The 21,589-nt window shown below is 43.9% G+C and overlaps 1 protein-coding gene across 1 annotated transcript; it reads right to left on the reverse strand.

Moving 5' to 3' along the window:
• Positions 1–602: 602 nt before the first annotated feature.
• On the reverse strand, positions 603–17,980 carry LOC117555406 (tripartite motif-containing protein 16-like). Its single transcript, XM_034230312.1, has 2 exons — positions 17,284–17,980; positions 603–1,472 (listed from the first exon to the last, which is right to left on the reverse strand). The coding sequence occupies exons 1-2, from the start codon at positions 17,956–17,958 to the stop codon at positions 603–605; spliced, it is 1,545 nt and encodes a 514-aa protein (XP_034086203.1). The 5' UTR covers positions 17,959–17,980.
• Between the last annotated feature and the right edge of the window lie 3,609 nt (positions 17,981–21,589).

The following is a 21,589-nucleotide window of genomic DNA, read 5'->3' on the forward strand; positions in this document are numbered from 1 at the left end:
AAGCCACGTTGAACATTAACCCAATGAGTATAAGTATTCAAATGGAATACTGCTTCAACTCTATGCATGCTATAATACACAACCTTTTACCCAACAGCCCATTTACTTAATTACTGCATCATTATGACAAAAGATTATTTAAATAAGGTATGCTTCATTTTTTAATAAGGCTATATTTAAACTCACAATCAGTTTATACAATATGTATAGAGACATGAATACAACAATAAAAGCACAGCATCGTAATGCATCAATTCAGAACTAATTATGAGAAATTAGTTCTTGAATCTTACCTTATTGCAAATAATATAGTATATAGTATATATATATATATATATATATATATAGTAGTATAGTACTTTCCAGCATTTTTCCTTGTCATTTTAAAATCTACAAATGTAAACAATGTCCAGTGCTTTAAATGTTTGGGTTTTTTTTCAGTTGTGGAAACATTTGTAGCATTTTCCTGAACAAATAATGCCGGAATGATGATTTGCTAAATCTTTAAACTAACTGCATCATAAGTGCTAACCACTTGTTGCATTTACCAAGTTGTCTAGTATCTGAGGATTACCCCTTTTCCTCTCAATAACTTCTTAAACTCACAACATCTCAGCAGTGTTTCCAGGGGGACCATTAAGACGTAGTCCTGCATAGAGAGGCTGAGTGAAGGTGGTCTGGACTCTGTGGAGGAGGGTCATGGTTTCCTCTGAGACGCTGTAGAAAGACAGAATACCTGCACTGTGATCCAGGTAAACTCCGACCCTGGAGGACTGAGGACCTGGGACAGGAGCTTGGTGTTTCTGATGTTTGAAATCATAACGACCTTTGTAAAAACCTAATGTCCAAGATTTGTTACTATTTCCAATTATCTCAGTGTTATTATCTTTGTATGCTACAGCCACTGCAACTCCTCCCACACCTTTCTCCACCTCCCAGTAACAACGTCCAGGCAGACTCTCTTTACTCAGGACCTGACCGCTCATCATTTTTTTGTCTGTTTGACTTGCAAAACTTTGCCCTAGTCTGAAAGTTGCTTTTCGGTTCCTCTCAGATAACAACAGACGTGTGTTTGCTGTGTTTGGATCCAGAGTGATTTTACGTGAGTATTTTAAGAATCCAGCTCTGGTCTTGGGCTGTGGTTGTGACAGCAACATGTCCACATCACCCACTGTCAGATACACCTTTGTCCATTTATCTCTCAGAACATTTCGTAGTTTATCTCTGAATTTTGACAAAGCTGCTTTCACATCTTCAAGGTAGCTCAGAGGACGGATGTTGATGCTGGAGGAGTGTGTAGCTTCACTGAGGGCTGGCAGTGAGGGGTAGCTGTGCAGAAACTGGTTGTGATCCTCTCTGTGAGAGAGCAGCTTCAGCTCAGCGTCTCTCCTCTTCAGCTCAGAGATCTCCTGCTTCAGCTTCTCCTGAAGCTCTTTGGCTCGACTCACTTCTCTCTTCTGCTGGGATCTGACCTGCTGCTTCACATCAGAGCTTCTTTCCTGCATGAGACGTATCAGCTCATGCTGCTGTTGATATAGCCTGCCAGCTCACTCACTTCACAATGACTCACAGTTTCACCTACATTGAAACTTAAGTTCAGTGAAGGGGAGGGAACAAGTGATTATCTGTGTGATATGCAGAAAGAATGACGGGCTTATACGCTTAACTTCATTCCAGCAAGAGGAGCGGTTTAATAAGATACAGGGTGTGTTTAGTAGGCTACTCCTTATTCCCGGAATCAAGCACATTGTGACAACAGGACTTTGTGCTGACTGAATGACGATACCGCTGCCAAATCAATTAAGTGGAACAAAAGGGAAAATATTTCCCTTTGTAATGTAGTGGAGTATAAGTATCGGACAGTGTAATACAAAATACTTTTTATACTATACTTTTTTTTAATACAAAGAACTGTACTAGAGTAAATGTTCTTAGTAACTTTTCAACTCGTATGTAACGTACAGTAAGATTAACTGTGTTTCATTTATATATTACATTACATTACATTACATTTAGCTGACGCTTTTATCCAAAGCGACTTACAATAAGTACATTCGACCAGGAAGACACAACCTTGAAGAAAACAGAATCATATAAGTACATCAGGTTTCATAGAGCCAAACATTTCAAGTGCTACTCAACTGGCTTTAGGTAAGCCAGTCCTTTATTAGTATAAAAGTGCTTCGTTAATAGTTCTAACGCTCGAAGTGGAGTCGAAAGAGATATATTATATATAAATAATAATTTTTGATGGTAAAAGCCAGAATGAAATGGAAAAATGGATCTTAAAGAAAGAGGAAGATTATTCTAATCAAAAGGAGCTTTGTATTCAAATGACCTGCTTCCCACTTCCTTGAAAAAAGAGGGAAAACTAAAGTGACATTTTAAAGATCAACCTTATCCAATGAAACTGTCTTCTAGATTGAGGCTGCAGCCAATTGGTGACTTCTTAAATACTGACAAAAAGAAGATCCCGCATCAATTTACAGTAAATATCATATCACACTTCGTTCATGCTGCCACTTGGAGCCACCAGTGCTCCATGTTTCCTGTAATGCAACTTCAAGTGACTTAACTGAGCCAAACAAAAATCTGTATTGGTTGTAAGAAAGCAATCGTTTTTACGTTTAAAGAGCTATTTTATTATGTTAAGGTGGAAATAAAGGGCATTTACTCACATTCTGTATTCAAGCAGACTTTATATACAGTATTATAGACAGGAGGCGTGTCCCTGCGTTTCATTTGTTTTTATCTTTCTGAACCAGTAAAGGGAAAAGAGACTGCAATATTTGTTTTGTTTTTTACCTTATAATAAATGTCCAGAGGATCTTTCGAGCGAGGGGGCAGGGCGGAATACACCAAAGTAATTTCAAAATAAAAGCCCTTGTCTGGTCAACGCGGGGATGTATTAACCCTCCTATTGTCTTAGTTTCCCCCCCCTTACTTTGGTGTTCGATGTCAAATTTGACCGGTCCTGTTTTAACTGCTATTACATTAACACACAAAAAACATTAATCATCGCCAAATTTAATTTAACACCCTTTCAAACTGTAAATATTGCGAGGGTGGCAGCCTCCCCAGTTATAATCCGGAGGGCGTTGTTGATGACCACGTCAACCTCACTTGCGTGAGGGCTTCTGCTCCAGGCTGGGGCGCAGTATTCCGCTGCAGAGAAGACCAGGGCTTGGGTTGATAATAGCAGCGTCTTAGCGGAGGCTCCCCAGGTTGTTCCAGCGAGGCGGCGGATCAGCGCGACCCTTGATGTAACCTTGGCCTTGACCTCTTCAAGATGTTGTTTGAAGGACAGTGTCCGATCCAGACGCACGCAGAAGTACTTCGGGGCTTGCTGGACCTCCAGATGTTTGTTATTGACCCGCACCTCAAGTTCCCTCCTAGCTTCTCTGGTGCTAAGATGGTATGCCGCTGCTACTGTCTTTCCGATGTTGAGCTGTAGACGCCACCTTTGAAAGTTTGCTACCAGGGTGCCCAAGGCCATCTTCCATCGCCTTCCATGTTGGTCGTCTCAGCTACACTACCCCAGCTTTCTCATTGTCCTGGAAGCTGTCTTCGATGTCCTGAGAGTGTAGTGTTACCTGGTCTACTGTTGACCTTCCACGACAAAAACCAGCTTGTTCCGGTGGAAGCTGTGAGTCCACCACTGGCTCGATGCGGCTATGGATCATGCTCTCCAAGATCTTGAATGGGACACAGTATGACTTGGGGTCTTCCACAGGTTTATTTGGCTTCGGCAGAGCTATGACGGAGGCGTGGCGCCAGGTCTTTGGGAGCTTTGACCTACGGTAGCACGACGAGAAGAATGCACAGAGCCAGCCAGATGTTGTTGTGCTCTGGTGGGTGACGAACTCTGGGTGGCTGTTGTCGCGGCCCGGAGATTTGCCCTGCTTGAGCTTACTTATGGCCTCTGAGTTCATCTGCTGTAAAGTCTCCAGAGCAGAGGTGGCCGACTGGCCGTCGACACTGTCCGCTCCAAAGATGGAAGACACCTCGCGCGATGTCAGTCTTTGTCTGCGTCCGGGAAGCGGCCGTTTTTCAGGAGCTGGGATACGATTTAATCTGCGGTGACTGGGCACCAGGGGGGCGTATTTCTGCCTGTAAGCTGGTTGATGGTCTGCCACGCCTTACGACTAGAGTGGGTGAAGTCGATTGATTCGACGACTTCTGTCCATCTGGTCCTGCGGGTGACGTCCAGCCACTGGAGCAGTGCTGTTGCAGTCACGTCCACCCAGGGGCGGATCTAGACAAATATTCATGGGGTGGCAAGAGGGTGGCAGGAGATTTTGAGGGGTGGCATACCCTGACAGAAGTATATGCTGATTTAAATAGCAATCATATCAATCAATTAGGGGTGTAACGGTACACGTACCCGTACTGAAATTATTCGGTACGGGCCCTTCGGTTCGGTACACGTGTGAATATAGCGTTAAACGTAAAAAATTGAGAACATGAACAACTTTCTGGAAGTAATCTCAGGTATATATCATAGAGCGACCAAGTCATTTCATTGGACGAGAGGCATACTATGAGAGCTGGTCACAGGGATGCCTTCAAATGTAGTCAGTAATTTGAGGAACTGTCGAAATGGCGAACGCAGATAAAGTTGAGCTGAAAATCCTCCAGCATCATTGAAGTCTCCGGTTTGGGAACATTTTGGTTTTGCAGTTACGTACAAGGATGACGGACAAAGACAGGTGGACCGAACCAAAGCTGTTTGTCAGCATTGTTCAACTAACATTGGTTACGCGGCTAGCAATACATCACACTCATTTGAAAAGGCATCACCCGAATGTGAATATCACCGGTACCAAAAGAAAAAAGACTGAAGTGCAAACCCAACTCCCACTAGCATTTAAGCCTCCACCACTCGCAGAAAGTTCAGACCAAGCTATTACAAACGCCAAATATCCTTATGTTGCCATGTTAGCAAAGCGCTACATTTTCAAAACAAAACAATGGGGTTGCTAAGCCGTTGCTAGGCTAATTGTTGGAGTTGCTGTAGCAACTCCAAGCTACCCCCTGGCGCCGCCCCTGTTGAAAGGACTTGTCTTTCTCAAATTAAATATTTGCGTTTGTTTTTGTAGTGAGATATTACGTTTAATTTTTTCCAACAACGTGATTATAGCGCCATGCGCACAAACCTGGCAACCCATAAGACAGGAGTCTCAGTTAACATGGCTGCGGCTAGCTTTACTCCAAAAATAGTGAAGTTTAGATTCAAGGATTATTTTGTCGATGACGGTAATAAGAAGAGAACAGCGGTATGCAGGGTCTGCAGCATAAAGATCACGACCACCACAACATCCAACTTCATTCGTCACTACAAAAAAACCACAGAGAAAGGTACGTGCATGTGTTGTGTTAGCTAGAAAGCTAACGTTAAGTTTAAGCTACGTTAGACTTGGTTTCAAATCGATTAAGCAAAGAGAAGACAACACGGTAAATGAACACTAGAACCGCCAAGGGACTCATTTCGACTAACCCTGATACTGACGGGCTGTCAGGAGATAGAGAGATGCCTCGTTTATTTCCCCTGTGTTATTATCAGAAGTTACTGTACACTTTTGAATAATGTAGTTCATCTACTTTTAGTAGTTTGTTTAAATGTTTTAATTATGTTGTTTTTGTTTGTAGAAGTGCATCATTCAAATTTTAAATCGTCCTACTTAGTTTATAAGGAAAATGATGAAAAGGAACCAATGAAATGATTTGAACATTATATCTATGTAGGTGCTGACGCTGTTGGCGGTTCTAGTGTTAACAGACATTTAAATTAAATATGTGTAATGGCAAAAGCCATATATGATTTTCTTACCTGGAATTCTGCCTTTTTGAACAGACGTTTTGAGTCCTAGCTATATTGTCTGCAGTTCTAGGGTTAATATGAATCTAATATGATTGTCATCGGTCTAAATTAGATTTCAAATGATTAACTGTGTATGTAATGAAGATCATAGTGTGGGTTGAGTCCATTTTCATAACCACTGTCTTTTAACTGATTTAAATGCGGAAACTGGGCTTATTCATCAGAATGTTGTATGACTTGACTTGCTTGACCTGAGCAATGACTTGACTTGACTTGCTTGACCTGAGCAATGACTTGACTTGACTTCCTTGACCTGAGCAATGACTTGACTTGACTTGCTTGACCTGAGCAATGACTTGACTTGACTTGCTTGACTCTCACCACAGTGACTTGGGACTTGCTTGATACTTGTAGGTCAAGACTTGAGACTTGCACATGTAGGACTTACTCCCACCTCTGGCACAAACAACACATATTCTGAAAGCTGAGATTCCACAGATTCCATGGGTATACAGTACACCCCATCACTACAGGCACAACATTAACCGAGCTAGCAGCCAGAACATAGCAAGTAAACAATATCAGTTTTAAAATCCATGACAATAATTAGGTCTTACCTTGGCTGTTTTGTGATCAAAAGTTGTGTTCAAAGGAATAAAAACGCTGCTCAAGGTTAATCCAATGTCTCTTGTCACTTTAAAAATGATTACTGATAATCAATCCTTTCATTCACGGCAGAAGAGTAGGTCCAACTATTAACAGTCCGTGGCTTCAGCTGCGGGAGATGCAGTTTACGCATAGCTCCCCCTCCGCAGGCGTAACATATTTACGTATTTTGCCACTCGATTCGATTGGATCTCTAACGATTCAAAAAAGGTGTCAATCACCCAAATCGACCAATAGGTTCCAGAGATAGGATTTTGCGTAAGTATAAGTAAAGGCAGTATAGCTGGTTTATGCACACGCCCACTCTTTTTACGCAGCATAGTATAGCATAGCATAGCATAGCATAGCATGTCCCGCGGCGACAGGAGAGCAGAGAACGGCAGATCGATCAGCGAAACAGCAGGATTTGTTTTCTTTGTCTTCATTGTAACAATGGCAGCCAGAAAGAAGACTTTTTTGTCCGTCGAGGAGGCATTGGACATCGTATTTCAGGACTCTCCGTCGGAAGATAGTGATCTCGTCACGCATAAAGGGGACAGTAATGACTCTGATTATGAACCTCCGTCACCGGAAAGGCATGTAATCTCTCTGTTTGTATCTATTACTTATGTATTTGGTGTAAGAGTATTCATCTGTTTTTATCTTTTTGTTATTTATTTGGTGTAAGAGTGTATTCATCTATAGTAATTTCACACACGTGACAATAACACTACGGCATCCATCTTGTGATATAAAGTTATATTTCGTATATGGCTTCGCCCTCTAAGGCTATCGCTATTGGGTTTATCCTTCTGCGCCCCCGCGCAGTACTGAAAACACTTGTAGTCCACGCCCACCCGCTAGGTGGGCCCCACCCTCGGGCCTCCTTCCGGTATAAATAGGGAGGTTGCCCGGCGATCTGCTCCCTCTTTTCTTCAGCAACCAGCAGTTTACTGAAGCACGAGAAAAGCAACATCATGAGCAATAAAGAGTGTGTCCGTATGTGCCCTTCGTGCAATACGGGCTACATTATGAGCTACGATTTGCATCCGATATGCGCAGCCTGTCTGGGGCCAGAGCACGCGGACGCGGCTCTCAGCCAGCAGGTCGCATGTCCTCACTATGTGCGTCTTCCTTCATCCGACAGGAAGCGAAGGGCGGACGCTCTAGCTGCTGCGGGTGAGGAAGACGTCTGGGGTGGGCAGGAGCCCATCCAGAACACACCACCGTCGCTGTGCGCAGCCGTGGCGGTGTCCCAGGCGAGGACAGCCAGTGGTGAAGCAGCAGTGACACCAGCGGCAGCAGCAGCAGCCAACCCGGCCACAGCGGCAGACGGACAGACACCAGCAGCAACAGCAGCCGAGGCGTCAGAATCGTCCGTCAGCGGCAGCCGGGGCACCGGGGGAGTGTGAGGAAAATAAAAAGAAGCTTATTTTCCAACATGTTGGCTGAGTCATCAGTTTCACATATCCCCCACTCTGGGTAAACCAGCTGCCTATGACCTATCGGTTAATAGCCAGCAGGATTCGTTACAAAAGCCTGCGCATTTTAATCTATCGATTAATAAGCTGCGGAGCACAGTAACTACACCAGCTGCCTTCAATCTGGTGATTTGTAGGCAACATGGTTCGCTGCAGGGTTCTGGTGGTTATAACTTTCGGTTATTAAACCACAGACCTCGCGGCATTCCTCTATCCGAGATACGCCACCTACACACGATGACAATAAGCCCATGAGCGCCGTGGTAACGCCTCATGTGGTTATCACTGCACACACCTCCACCCATCCTCTGAGCGTGTACGCGCATCATGATGAGAGGCGGAGTGAATGCAACGTGTGGAGGCGTCCTCACAGCCTTTTCGCTAGGCCCACCTTGGGTTGCCTCGCGGGGCCTCCGCCCCCCCACCAGGAGAGGGGGGGTAAAAAAAGGGAGTGAGGTACTCCCGTTCGGCGTCTGCTCCATGAGAGCCGCCGAGGAGACAGAGCGGCCTTGACGGTTTGGGAGGGAGTGTGAGGAAAATAAAAAGAAGCTTATTTTCCAACATGTTGGCTGAGTCATCAGTTTCAAATGTGTTTCACATATCCCCCACTCTGGGTAAACCAGCTGCCTATGACCTATCGGTTAATAGCCAGCAGGATTCGTTACAAAAGCCTGCGCTTTTTAATCTATCGATTTAATAAGCTGCAGAGCACAGTAACTACACCAGCTGCCTTCAATCTGGTGATTAGTAGGCAGCATGGTTCGCTGCAGGGTTCTGGTGGTTATAACTTTCGGTTATTAAACCACAGACCTCGCGGCATTCCTCTATCCGAGATACGCCACCTACACACGGTGACAATAAGCCCATGAGCGCCGTGGTAACGCCTCATGTGGTTATCACTGCACACACCTCCACGCATCCTCTGAGCGTGTACGCGCATCATGATGAGAAGCGGAGTGAATGCAACGTGTGGAGGCCTCCTCACAGCCTTTTCGCTAGGCCCACCTTGGGTTGCCTCACGGGGCCTCCGCCCCCCCACCAGGAGAGGGGGGGGTAAAAAGGGAGTGAGGTACTCCCGTTCGGCGTCTGCTCCATGAGAGCCGCCGAGGAAACAGAGCGGCCTTGACGGTTAGGGAGACAGTGTGAGGAAAATAAGCGTGTGGAGGCCTCCGCACAGCCCTTTCGCTCTAGGCCCACCTTGGGTTGCCTCACGGGCAGCGGCGGCGAGGGCTCTGGCGTGGCTCGTCGTCATGACAACCACAACACATCTCGAGCATGCGCGCCCGCTGTCAGAGTGTTTCTCGGCGTGGCAGCGCATGTGTTTGATGGACAGATGGATGAACAGGCTGATCAGCAGAGGGTACACCCTGCAGTTCGCCTCCCCCCCCACAGTTCAACGGGATACAGGTGACATGCCTAACATCCCGTGAACAGTGTCTTGCGCTCCAAGCAGAGCTACGGGAACTCCTGTTGAAAGAGGCTATTTCCAGGGTTCCCCAGGAGGAAGAAAATCAGGGGTATTACTCCCGCTATTTTCTTATCCCGAAAAAGACAGGGGGAATGAGACCCATCCTCGACCTGTTTCACATGCTGACGGTCAAAAAGGGCTAGAGTGTGTTCACCAGGGAGATTGGTTCACCTCTATAGACCTAAAGGATGCATACTTCCATGTACCCATCATTCCGCAACACAGGAAATTCCTGCGGTTTTCATTCCAGGGAATAGCGTACCAGTACGACCGTCTGCCGTTCGGCTATTCCCTGGCTCCTCGTACTTTTTCAAAGTGTGTAGAGACGGCGTTGCAGCCGCTACACAGAGGAGGGATGAGAGTACTATTTTTACATGGACGACCTTTACATGGCTCGCTCCAGGGAGGAAGCGGCTTTACAGACGCTACAACTCATATCGTATCTATCAAAGCTGGGTTTCATGATAAATTGGGAAAAGAGCTGTCCCATTCCAGCCCAGAGTATTGTTTACCTGGGTGGAATTGAACTCAGCCCGCATGAGAGCACGACTCTCACGGCAGAGAGTGGAGTGGACACGCTGACAGCTCTCCTTCGACATGTCACACCCCGCAGCGTGGTGACGAAAAAGCCCCCCACAGTTCAATGGGATACAGGAAACACTCCTGTCCTCCCAGAAGCTATGTCTTGCGCTCCAAATCCGAGCTGCTGGAACTCCTGTTGAAAGAGGATATTTCCAGGTTTCCTCAAAGGGAGGAAAATCAGGGGTTTTCACTCCCGTTATTTTTCTAATCCCGAAAAAGACTGGGGCAATGAGACAGGGGCTGGAATGTGTTCACCAGGACGACTGGTTCACTTCCACCTGAAGGATGCATACTTCCACGTACCCATCATCCCGAAACACAGGAAATTCCTGCGGTTTCTCATTTCAGGGAATATCAGACCAGACAATCGTCTGCCGTTTGGATATTTCCTGGCTCCTCCCATTTTGGTGTAGAGAAGGCTGGAGCCGCTACACAGAGGAGGGATGAGAGGGTGGTTTCCTTTGGACGACCTGCTTTGCTGGCTCGCTCCAAGGAGGAAGTCGCTTTACAGACGGTACATCTCGTATCGCATCTGTCAAAGCCTGGGTTTCATAACAAGTTGGAAGAAGAGCTGTTCCCTTCCCTCTCAGACAAACGTTATCTGGAGTGGAATTAAAAACTCAGCCAGCAGCAGAGCGCTCTCTGGCAGCGAGTGAGAAACTGACAGCTCTCCTCCGGCGTGTCACAAACCACACAGCCCTCTCCGTAACGCAGCTGCTCGGCATTAGCGTCAGCTGGTCACGGGGGGGATTCCCCTGGGTCTCCCCCACAGGGGGAGTCTCCAGAGGTGCTTCATTCACTGCAGAAGCCTGCTGTTTTAACCTATTGGTTTATAAACTGCAGAGCTCGAGGCATTCCTCTGTCCCAGATATGCCTTACACACGCCATAATAAATCCACGAGCACTGTTATAACGCCTCGTGAGGACAGCATACACACACCTCTCATCCTCTGGGCGTGTACGCGCCTCATGATGAGAGACAGAGTGGAATGCAGCGTGTGAAAACTCCCTCGCAGCTTTTTTGCTTCACGGGCAGCAGCGGCGAGGGCGTGGCACGTCACCATGACGACCATTACGGCACATCACAGAGAAGCCTCTCCCCCCAAACATCTCATCTCCTCTGGCCGGTGCGCGCGCTGTCTGCTATGTAGTGCGCACGGCGGCATTGCGCCGTTCTCAGCGCCTGTTTGTGCATTACAGAGAGCGCTCGATCGGGCAACCTCTGTCTACACAACGGCTGTCACACTGGCTGTGTGAGGCTGTGTCACAGGCATATGTCTCCTCTGGGGTGGAGCCCCCGGAGAATATCAAAGCGCACTCAACCAAAGGAATTTCCTCCTCCTCGGTGTTGCGCGGAGGAATGTCAGTGGAAGATATTTGCACGGCTGCATCTTGGTCTTCCCCCTGTTCATTTATTCAATTTTATTTGAGGGATGTCTCCCTTTCCTCTCTGACACACCCTGTACTGGGTGTCCTGTCAGAGTGAGTGATGTCAGGGATCCAGCTGAGCGCCTCTCTCCTGCCTCGCGGCACACAGAGAGCGGCCCTTTTTCCCCTCGTAGGAGAGGGACGTTCCCCTTCCTCTGACACACTTCGTAGGGAGTGCCTGGTCAGAGTGAGTGACGTCAGGGATCCAGCTGAGAGCTCTCCTACCTGGCTGACACGGAGAGAGCGGCTGTTCCCCCTCTATGATCGCAGGACAAGGTGGGACCTTCGTCTCTACTTTCTCACAGCGGTCGGTATGTATTGTTCCCAGCCTTCACCCCATCAGGAAAACAGGTATGTTTGCTCCAGGGACGGGGATGTGCCATTACGCATGGCACAACAGGCAGGGGGGTGTTATTAAGCAGGTATGTCTGTGCTTCTAGTGCTGGACGGACCCAGTGGGGCGCAGACTACATCATGCTTCGCCCTTAACCCAATAGCGATAGCCTTAGAGGGCGAAGCCATATACGAAATAGAACTGAGGTTACCTACTGTAACCCAGCTTCTATGTGTATTGGCGCAGCCCTCTAAGCGCTGGGCCCCACTGGCTCTACGAATAGCTGAAGAAAAGTTATATTGTATGGGAGCAGATCGCCGGGCAACCTCCCTATTTATACCGGAAGGAGGCCCGAGGGTGGGGCCCACCTAGCGGGTGGGCGTGGACTACAAGTGTTTTCAGTACTGCGCGGGGGCGCAGAAGGGTAAACCCAATAGCGATAGCCTTAGAGGGCTGCGCCAATACTCATAGAAGCTGGGTTACAGTAGGTAACCTCAATTCTTTCACACACTCAACAACAAACAAAGAAGATGGATGCCGTTTCTTGTTCTTGTTGAAATAAACAAGACATACATGTTGAATTTAACACGGTATTACATTACATTTCATTTAGCTGACGCTTTTATCCAAAGCGACTTACAATTATTACTTATATTATATATATATATATATATATATATATATATATATATACACACATGCATAGGCTATATATAAAATATAAATATATGACAGACGGAATATTATTAAATATTGAAAAGATGATATGAACCCTGTCTCACATAATTTACACAGTATACATTTTGAGTGATATAATGTTATTTCACACACTCAAAATTACATTACATTACATTACATTACATTGCATTTAGCTGACGCTTTTATCCAAAGCGACTTACAATAAGTACATTCGACCAGGAAGACACAACCTTGAAGAAAACAGAATCATATAAGTACATCAGGTTTCATAGAGCCAAACATTTCAAGTGCTACTCAACTGGCTTTAGATAAGCCAGTCCTTTATTAGTATATAAGTGCTTCGTTAATAGTTCTAACGCTCGAAGTGGAGTCGAAAGAGATGAGTTTTCAGTTTGCGCCGGAAGATGTGCAAGCTATCTGCCGTCCTGATGTCAATGGGGAGCTCATTCCACCATCTTGGAGCCAGGACAGCAAACCCACGTGTTTTCGCCGATGGGAACTTGGGTCCCCCTCGCAGCGAGGGCGCAACGAGTCGTTTGGCTGATGCAGAGCGTAGTGCACGCGCTGGGGTGTACGGTTTAACCATGTCCTGGATGTAGGAAGGGCCAGATCCATTCGCAGCATGGTAAGCAAGTACCAGTGTCTTGAAGTGGATTCTAGCAGTTACCGGAAGCCAGTGAAGGGAGCGGAGGAGCGGTGATGTTCTGCTGTTGTTGTAGAGAAATTATTTCTGATTTGAGTTACAATTTTGAAAGTAAAAGCCAGAGAATTAATCTATTTGTTTTTTCCACATTTGTTTTCACAGCCATATCCTCATCACAGGCGATGAGGATATGGCTTCTGGATGCCCGAGTATTATGGGGAATATGCCACCAAGGTCAGGAGGTACTGCAGGAGGTGCTCTGATGCTGGCAACTGAAGGGTGAAGACACCTGTACTGCAGGAAGCGTCAGGTCCCTCTGTGCTTCACTACCAAAAATAACTGTTACAGGGCATGGCATGACTTACTGGAGTAATACTGTAACATTCAGAGTTTGTATAAAGTTTTTTTTTTTTACCCAAAAAATGCTTGTTGTATAGTGTGTTGCTAATTTTTTTTAAATAAATCTGCTCCAGTTAGTCAAATGTTTCCTAAGTTTCCTAATTTTTATTGTGCAAGTAACATGCATCTCATGCAAAGAGGGAACTTCACACACACACTTAATTTTTTTTTTACAATAATTTTTTTTTTTTTTTTTTGGAATGAATACCTATAGTGATAATTAAATGTTATACAATGATTTTTACAGTCTGGTACCTGAAAAAGGTTAAATGGCACTGATGGAACCAAATGTGCCCAAAGCTTAGTCCGCTTGGACTTTTTTTTGCTAAATCTCTCTAAAAAGGTAAAATCTCACTTGTTTTGCCTCAATCTTGATACAGGGTACTTATTATATGTTATACTTTGGATTCCTAAAGCTTTTAGGCTACTAACCCATCATTAAAGGGTGGTTTTCACTATAAGTAATGGGTTTCATTTGGGCGGAGACAAGAATTTACACTTTTTAACTATGTTCCATCTGGATTTACTCTGACACTGAAACATCTTTATTGATTCTGACACTTCTACATCCAACTCACAGATGTGACCTTGCTTTGATAAAATAAATTATTCATATAACCCTTTTAGAAGTTAAGTTATAGTCCTTTGTTTTGGTCATGTCATTTTCGAGCCTGAAACCTGAAAAACAGGCTTGGGGCTTAAGAGGTTAACAACCATAGTTAGGTAGACGAGGAGGTTCAGCCTTATTTGCCTGCTGGTTGAATACTATATTCTGTATTACCGAGAGACGGGAGTCAGAGGCAGTGTGTCAAAAGACAAAGCTAGTCTTTTATTCAACATGGAACAGCATGTAAACAAACTCAAGCCCGGGGAAACGGACTGACCGGAAAACGGAAGTTCCTCTAAACTAAAATGTCCGTGCGGAACAATACCCCCACCCGTAGTTCCGTGGGTGAATTATGTCAATCCACCACACAAGCCCCCCCAGGATTCACCCATAGTCAAAATCCTCGCCAACAAAAACATATTCATGTCAAATAAAAACTCATCTACAAAACATCGAATTAGACAAAACACCGGAAGCACTTCAAAATAAAAGCACGACGGGTCTGATTTAAAGGAGGCTGAACGTTATCTCTTTTTTATTTAGGCACAGTGGTAAAAAGTAACTAAGGAGATTTACTCAAGTGCTGTACTTCAGTACCATTTTGAGATACTTGTACATTATATTCTACTCTGTACTTCTACTCCACTACAGTTCAGAGGTAAATGTTGTACTTTTACTCCACTACATGTAGGCTATTTAATATATTTAGTTATTTTACAGATTTGGATTAACGATGGTAAATATAATCGAGTCTTAAATCAGACTTCAGTTCCATCTGGAGTAAATTCACAAGCTACCCTGCAGTATACAAAGGACTTTTACTGTAACAGAGTATTCCTACACTCTGGTACTTTTATTCAAGTGCAAGATCTGAGTACTTTTACTTTTACTTAAACAAAATCTGAGTACTTCTACTTTTACTCAAGTACAAGATCTGAGTCCTTCTTCTTTTACTCAAGTACAAGATCTGAGTACTTCTACTTTTACTCAAGTACAAGATCAGACTACTTCAACTTTTACATAAACAAGTTCTGAGTACTTCTACTTTTACTCAAGCACAAGATCTGAGTACTCTCACCTCTGGCAGTGAGATATTTAAATAAATATACCTAAATTCAACTTAATGAGGCCTAAAGAACACTTTGTTCTAGATATGTGGTGCTAAAAAACGTGGAACAATGCATCTAAATGTGTAATTTTATTAAGTATATCATCACCTTCACACAATTTATGTTGTACATTTCACCAGGGCTGATTTCTAGGTCAGGATGTGATGAAACATCCCAGCATTCACAGCAAACTAAATCCTAACTCAAACCAAGGATAACAAGGAACATAATAGCAAGCATATATGTGAGTAAGTACAAAATAAAATCATGCAGCAAAAGTTATATTGATGTTCAAATAGAGAATTAATGTAATAAACTTCATTTTTAATGTTACATCAGTGTTAGATAAGAGGATTTGTAATGAAAGATACATCAATTGCATTTCCTTTCAAGACTTTTACAATAAACAAAACATTTAATAAGGGATCTAAATAAAAAAAGACTCCCTGAAAAGTTAAAGGCACCAAAGCACACATTAGTGTTTTATAGGAGAGAACATGCAAAGTGTGACCTCTGGTGGGGAATTTAAAATCTGCAACTAGCTCACAGTGAGCAGGATGGAAGATTAAAGTTCATTTGAAGCCACGTTGAACATTAACCCAATGAGTATAAGTATTCAAATTGAATACTGCTTCAACTCTATGCATGCTATAATATACAACCTTTTACCCAACAGCCCATTTACTTAATTACTGCATCATTATGACAAAAGATTATTTAAATGGAGTATGCTTCATGTTTTAGATGCAGAATGTAATTAAAATAGGTAATATTTAAACTCGCAATCAGTTTATACAATATGTATAGAGACATGAATACAACAATAAAAGCACAGCATCTTAATGCATCAATTCAGAACCATTTAGGAGAAATTACTACTTAATTTGTACCTTTACTGCAAATAAAATAGTATATATATAGTAGTATAGTGAATGCCTGAGTACTTTTCCAGCATTTTTCCTTGTCATTTTAAAATCTACAAATGTAAACACTGTCCAGTGCTTTAAATGTTTGGGGTTTTCTTCAGTTGTGGAAACATTTGTAGCATTTTCCTGAACAAATATTGCCGGAATGATGATTTGCTAAATCTTTAAACTAACTGCATCACAAGGGCCAACCACTCTTTGCATTTACCAAAACAACAGTTGTCTAGTATCTGAGGATTACCTCTTTTCCTCTCAATAACTTCTTAAACTCACAACATCTCAGCAGTGTTTCCAATGGGATCATCAAGATGAAGTCCTGCATATAGAGGCTGAGTGAAGGTGGTCTTGATTCTGAGCAGGAGGGTCATGGTTTCCTCTGAGACGCTGTAGAAAGACAGAATACCTGCACTGTGATCCAGGTAAACTCCGACCCTGGAGGTCTGAGGACCTGGGACAGGAGTTGGGTTTTTCTGATGTCTGAAATCATAACGACCTTTGTAAAAACCTAATGCCCACGACTTTTCACTATCTCCAAATTGTTCATTTACAGTGTCATTGTCTTTGTATGCTACAGCCACTGCAACTCCTCCCACACCTTTCTCCACCTCCCAGTAACAACGTCCAGGCAGACTCTCTTCACTCAGGACCTGCTGATACTTAATGAATCTTTCTATCTGACTTGGATAATGTTGTCCTAGCGTTGAAGTTACTTTTCGGTTCCTCTTAGATAACGAAAAACGTGTGTTTGCTGTGTTTGGATCCAGAGTGATTTGACGTGAGTATTTTAAGAATCCAGCTCTGGTCTGGGGCTGTGGTTGTGACAGCAACATGTCCACATCACCCACTGTCAGATACACCTTTGTCCATTTATCTCTCAGGACGTCCAGTAGTTTATCTCTGAATTTTGACAAAGCAGCTTTCACATCTTCAAGGTATGGCAGAGGAAGGATGCTGGAGGAGTGTGTAGCTTCACTGAGGGCTGGCAGTGAGGGGTAGCTGTGCAGAAACTGGTTGTGATCCTCTGTGTGAGACAGCAGCTTCAGCTCAGCGTCTCTCCTCTTCAGCTCAGAGATCTCCTGCTCCAGCTTCTTCCTGGAAGCTCTCTGACTCGACTCACTTCTCTCTTCTGCTGGGATCTGACCTGCTGCTTCACATCAGAGCTTCTTCTCTCCATGAGACGGTTCAGCTCAGTGAACATCTTCTCACTGTCCTCCACTGCTTTATCAGCAGAGCCATTGACGGCCTTCACCTCCTGCTGAAGCAGCTTCACCTCCTTCTCTCTGTCCTGGATTCTCTGCTGGATGTTTAGTCGACTCCCCTCCAGCTCTCTCTGCCTCTCAGTCCTCTCTGCTGCAGCTGACACTGTGTCGTGGCCTTTGTGTTCGTCCACAGAGCAGAGATAACAGATACTCTGCTGATCAGTGCGGCAGAACATCTTCATCACCTCGTCGTGACGAGAGCAGATGTTCTCCTGGAGCTTCTTGGAGGGCTCCACCAGCTTGTGTTTTCCAAAGGCAGGAGATTCATAGTGAGGCTGGAGGTGTTTCTCACAGTAAGAGATCAAACACTGCAGACAGGACTTACAGGCTCTCAGTTTTCTCCCAGTGCAGACATCACAGGCCACATCTTCAGCTCCAGCATAGCAGAGATCAGCAGGAGCTTCTTCAAGTCCAGTCTTCTTCTGTTTCTCCATTAAATCTGCTAACATGATGCTTTTCAGCAGGACAGGCCTCGATGTGAAGATCCTTCTACACTGAGGGCAGCTGTAGACTTCCTTATCATCCTCTTTGTCCCAGTGGGTTTGAATACAATTCATGCAGAAACTGTGTCCACAGGAAGTAGTCTGCCAGCTCACTCACTTCACAATGACTCACAGTTTCACCTGAATTGAAACTTAAGTTCAGTGAAGGGGAGGGAACAAGTGATTATCTGTGAGATATGCAGGAAGTAGGACGGGCTTACACGCTTAACTTCATTCCAGCAAGAGGAGCGGTTTTATAAGATACAGGGTTCAAGGATTCAAGATTTCAAGGCTTTTATTGTTATTCGTACATAGCAACAGTGTAGTTATGTCGATGGAAATCTTAGGTCACATGCTCCTCCAACAGTGCAACACAATAAAACAAGATAACAGGGTGTGTTTGGTACTCCTTATTCCCAGTATCAAGCACATTGTGACAACAGGACTTTGTGCTGACTGAATGACAATACATCTGCCAAATAAATTAAGTTGAACAAAAGGAAAAATATTTCCCTTTGTAATGTAGTGGAGTATAAGTATAGGACAGTATAATACAAAGTACTTTTTATACTTTTTGTAATACCAAGAACTGTACTAGACTAAATGTTCTTAGTAACTTTTCAACTCGTATGTAATGTACGGTAAAATTAACTGTGTTTTATTTATTGTTACATTTTATTTGTATTGAATAACTTTGTATTTTTGATAGTAAAAGCCAGAATGAAATAAAAAAATGTATATTAAAGAAAGAGGAAGATTATTCCAATCAAAAGGAGCTTTGTATGGTGTTCGGGTCAAATTGACCCGATTTCTATTTTCAATGAATAAAAAAAAATATAAGGATATTTTCGTTCAACCTGAAACTCAATGGCCGGGGCTTATTTATTGTGAAGGACATGTGGAATTGCATTTATGTCCTTCATAAGAGGTTCGGGTCAATCTGACCCGGATACATTACCAGGACAGACAGACTGAGAAAAACACACAGAAACACACAAACTAAAGACACACACAAACACACAAACTAAAGACACACACATACATACATACACATACACATACACATACACACACACACACACACACACACACACACACACACACACACACACACACACACACACACACACACACACACACACACACATAGAGAAGCTGTTTGATCCTGTTTTCCCTTGATCTTTACCCTTTGTAGTGTGTACACAAAACTATCCTAGAACATTATAAACATTTTAGATCTTCCAGAAATGTATAAACATTTTACATTTCCTCGCACTGTCCCCCCTCGCACCTGCACGCCGGAGGAGGGACTAAACAGAGACATAACCTCACATTACAGTGTAGTGCAGAACTACAATCATCTACCAACAAAATGGCCAAAAGATATTCTGCTCAGAGCCTTGGAGCTAATAATGGATGAGAGTGAGTGGAATGCATTAGAGGAACACGGTGAAGTGGGACAGGAAGACATTTCTGAAGATGAGGATAATGTGGAGGTAAACTCAGAATTTGACAGCAAATTGGAAGATGAACTTGACTCAGAGCCAGCTGCTGGAAGACCCCCACGGCTAGCCGCTGAAGGACCCCCACAGTCAGCTTCTGGAAGACCTCCACAGCCAGCTGTGAGGTCTGTGGACCCTCAAAGGACTCAAAGACACAGACTACATGCAGCAACTGCAACAAGTACATCTGTGCATCATGTGTTTCCTAAACAGACTAGCCCATTGACTCACATGATGTTCTGCAGCGTCAATTCATCAATATATTTTTCGGATATATTGCATTTTATGAATAGTGACTGTTAATTGTTTTTATTTGCTTTGTGTTTATATCTGTTCTATGTAATGTTATATGGACGTTTCATTCCCTCTATATTTCACAGCCAAATACTTTTGGATGTGTGGTTCTTGTGTTACAATTGCTGATAAATTGCTTTATTTCCTTCAGGGCTTTGATTATAATATGACAGATTAAAAATAATAAACATGAATTAAAACTACGGTCGCACTTGTGCGCGCAGTGATGAGCGGGCCCTCGCGTCCGTGCGCCTGTCGGGGAGGGCAGCCGGTCGTCCCGGCGTCAAGCAGACGCGCGCGAGTCCTCGGAAATGAGCCGTTTCTCATTTCTATAATTTTCACGTCCCAGACTCCCAGGTCCTCCGGCAGCGACCCGGAAATGGATGTCGGCGTGCCGTCTCGAAGTAAAACAAATTTCTCTAAAGGCTCGTCGAGGATCGATTATCGAGGAGGCTGTCTGGAGGAGCCGTAACCGAGGATACACTGATTTAGAGGAGAGAGGAGTGTCTCTAGAGGAGCTATAACCGAGGGTACACTGAAGTATTCTCCTGAGACGATTTCAGCCAACAGTGATGTTTAAAAGAGGCGTGACGCATGGCTGGACTTCTGTGAAACGAAGCACAGCTCTGCAAACTGTTCCCGTTGTGATTATAAGTTATTTAAGATGATCAAATGTGCATCAGACTTTCTGCCCTTTACCGTTTGTTTACTCACTAATCACATGTCCCCTGGATGTTAGGTGATGTTTACAGTGAGAACAGCTGCTGAGGTCAGTGCAGAAAGCAGAACAGTGTGTGTATAATATATATTGCTCAATAATAAATGTAACAGGCCTACATTTCACACTTTATTTGTAGACTTTAGGAGATATCTACAAATAAACAGTAGGGTTAGGGTTAGGGAGTGTATAGGTGTCTGTTGTAATGAATATGCCGCCAGCAAAGGGTGTTGTTGGACTAACAGTAGGTGTGTGTGTGTGTGTCTGTCTGTCTGTCTGTCTGTCTGTCTGTCTGTGTGTGTGTGTGTGAGAGAGTTGATGTGCCAGGTAGACAGGCAGGCCTCAGTAGCTTATCTGACATAATTGGTCAAAAATGGTACATTCTCCGTTAGCCTACGAGCTCCCCGTTTGAGCGAAGGACTATTCCTTCTCAATGTAGCATGACATTGGATATGCGCTGAAGTTGTCCTGGATTGGAATTTTTCCGATCATTCCCCTATGAGGAGTTTGCAGAAATGTCCTTAAAATGCATGAAAAACGCACATTTTTCAAAATGGCCGACTTTGTCGGGGGCGGGGCTAATAAAAGCCAATTTGAAATATGTCCGCAATCATAAGAGCAATGTGTATACAGTTTTTCGTGAATATCGGAATAACTATATCCGAGTAGTTTGGAGTAATTTGCGACATGTAAATCGTCAAAAATGGTGTATTCGCTGTTAGCTTACGACCTCCACGATTGAGCTATCAAAAATGTTCTTCTCAATTTAGCATCATATTGGATAGGGGCTGAACTTGTCCTGGATTTGAATGTTTCCGATCATTCCCCTAGGAGGAGTTCGCAAGAATGTGCTTAAAATGCATGAAAAACGCAATTTTTTCAAAATGGCCGACTTCCTGGGGGGCGGGGCTAATGGAAGGCAATTTGAAAGATGTGTGCAATCATAATAGTAATGTGTATACAGCGTTTCGTGAATATCGGAAAAACTATATGTGTCGTTACACATATTTAATTTAAATGTCTGTTAACACTAGAACCGCCAACAGCGTCAGCACCTACATAGATATCATGTTCAAATCATTTCATTTGTTCCTCTTCATCATTTCCTTATAAACTAAGTAGGACGATTTAAAATTTGAATGATGCACTTCTAACAACATAATTAAAACAGTTAAACAAACTACTAAAAGTA

Source organism: Gymnodraco acuticeps, unplaced genomic scaffold (assembly GCF_902827175.1).
Source record: "Gymnodraco acuticeps unplaced genomic scaffold, fGymAcu1.1, whole genome shotgun sequence".
NCBI classification, from domain to species: domain Eukaryota; kingdom Metazoa; phylum Chordata; class Actinopteri; order Perciformes; family Bathydraconidae; genus Gymnodraco; species Gymnodraco acuticeps.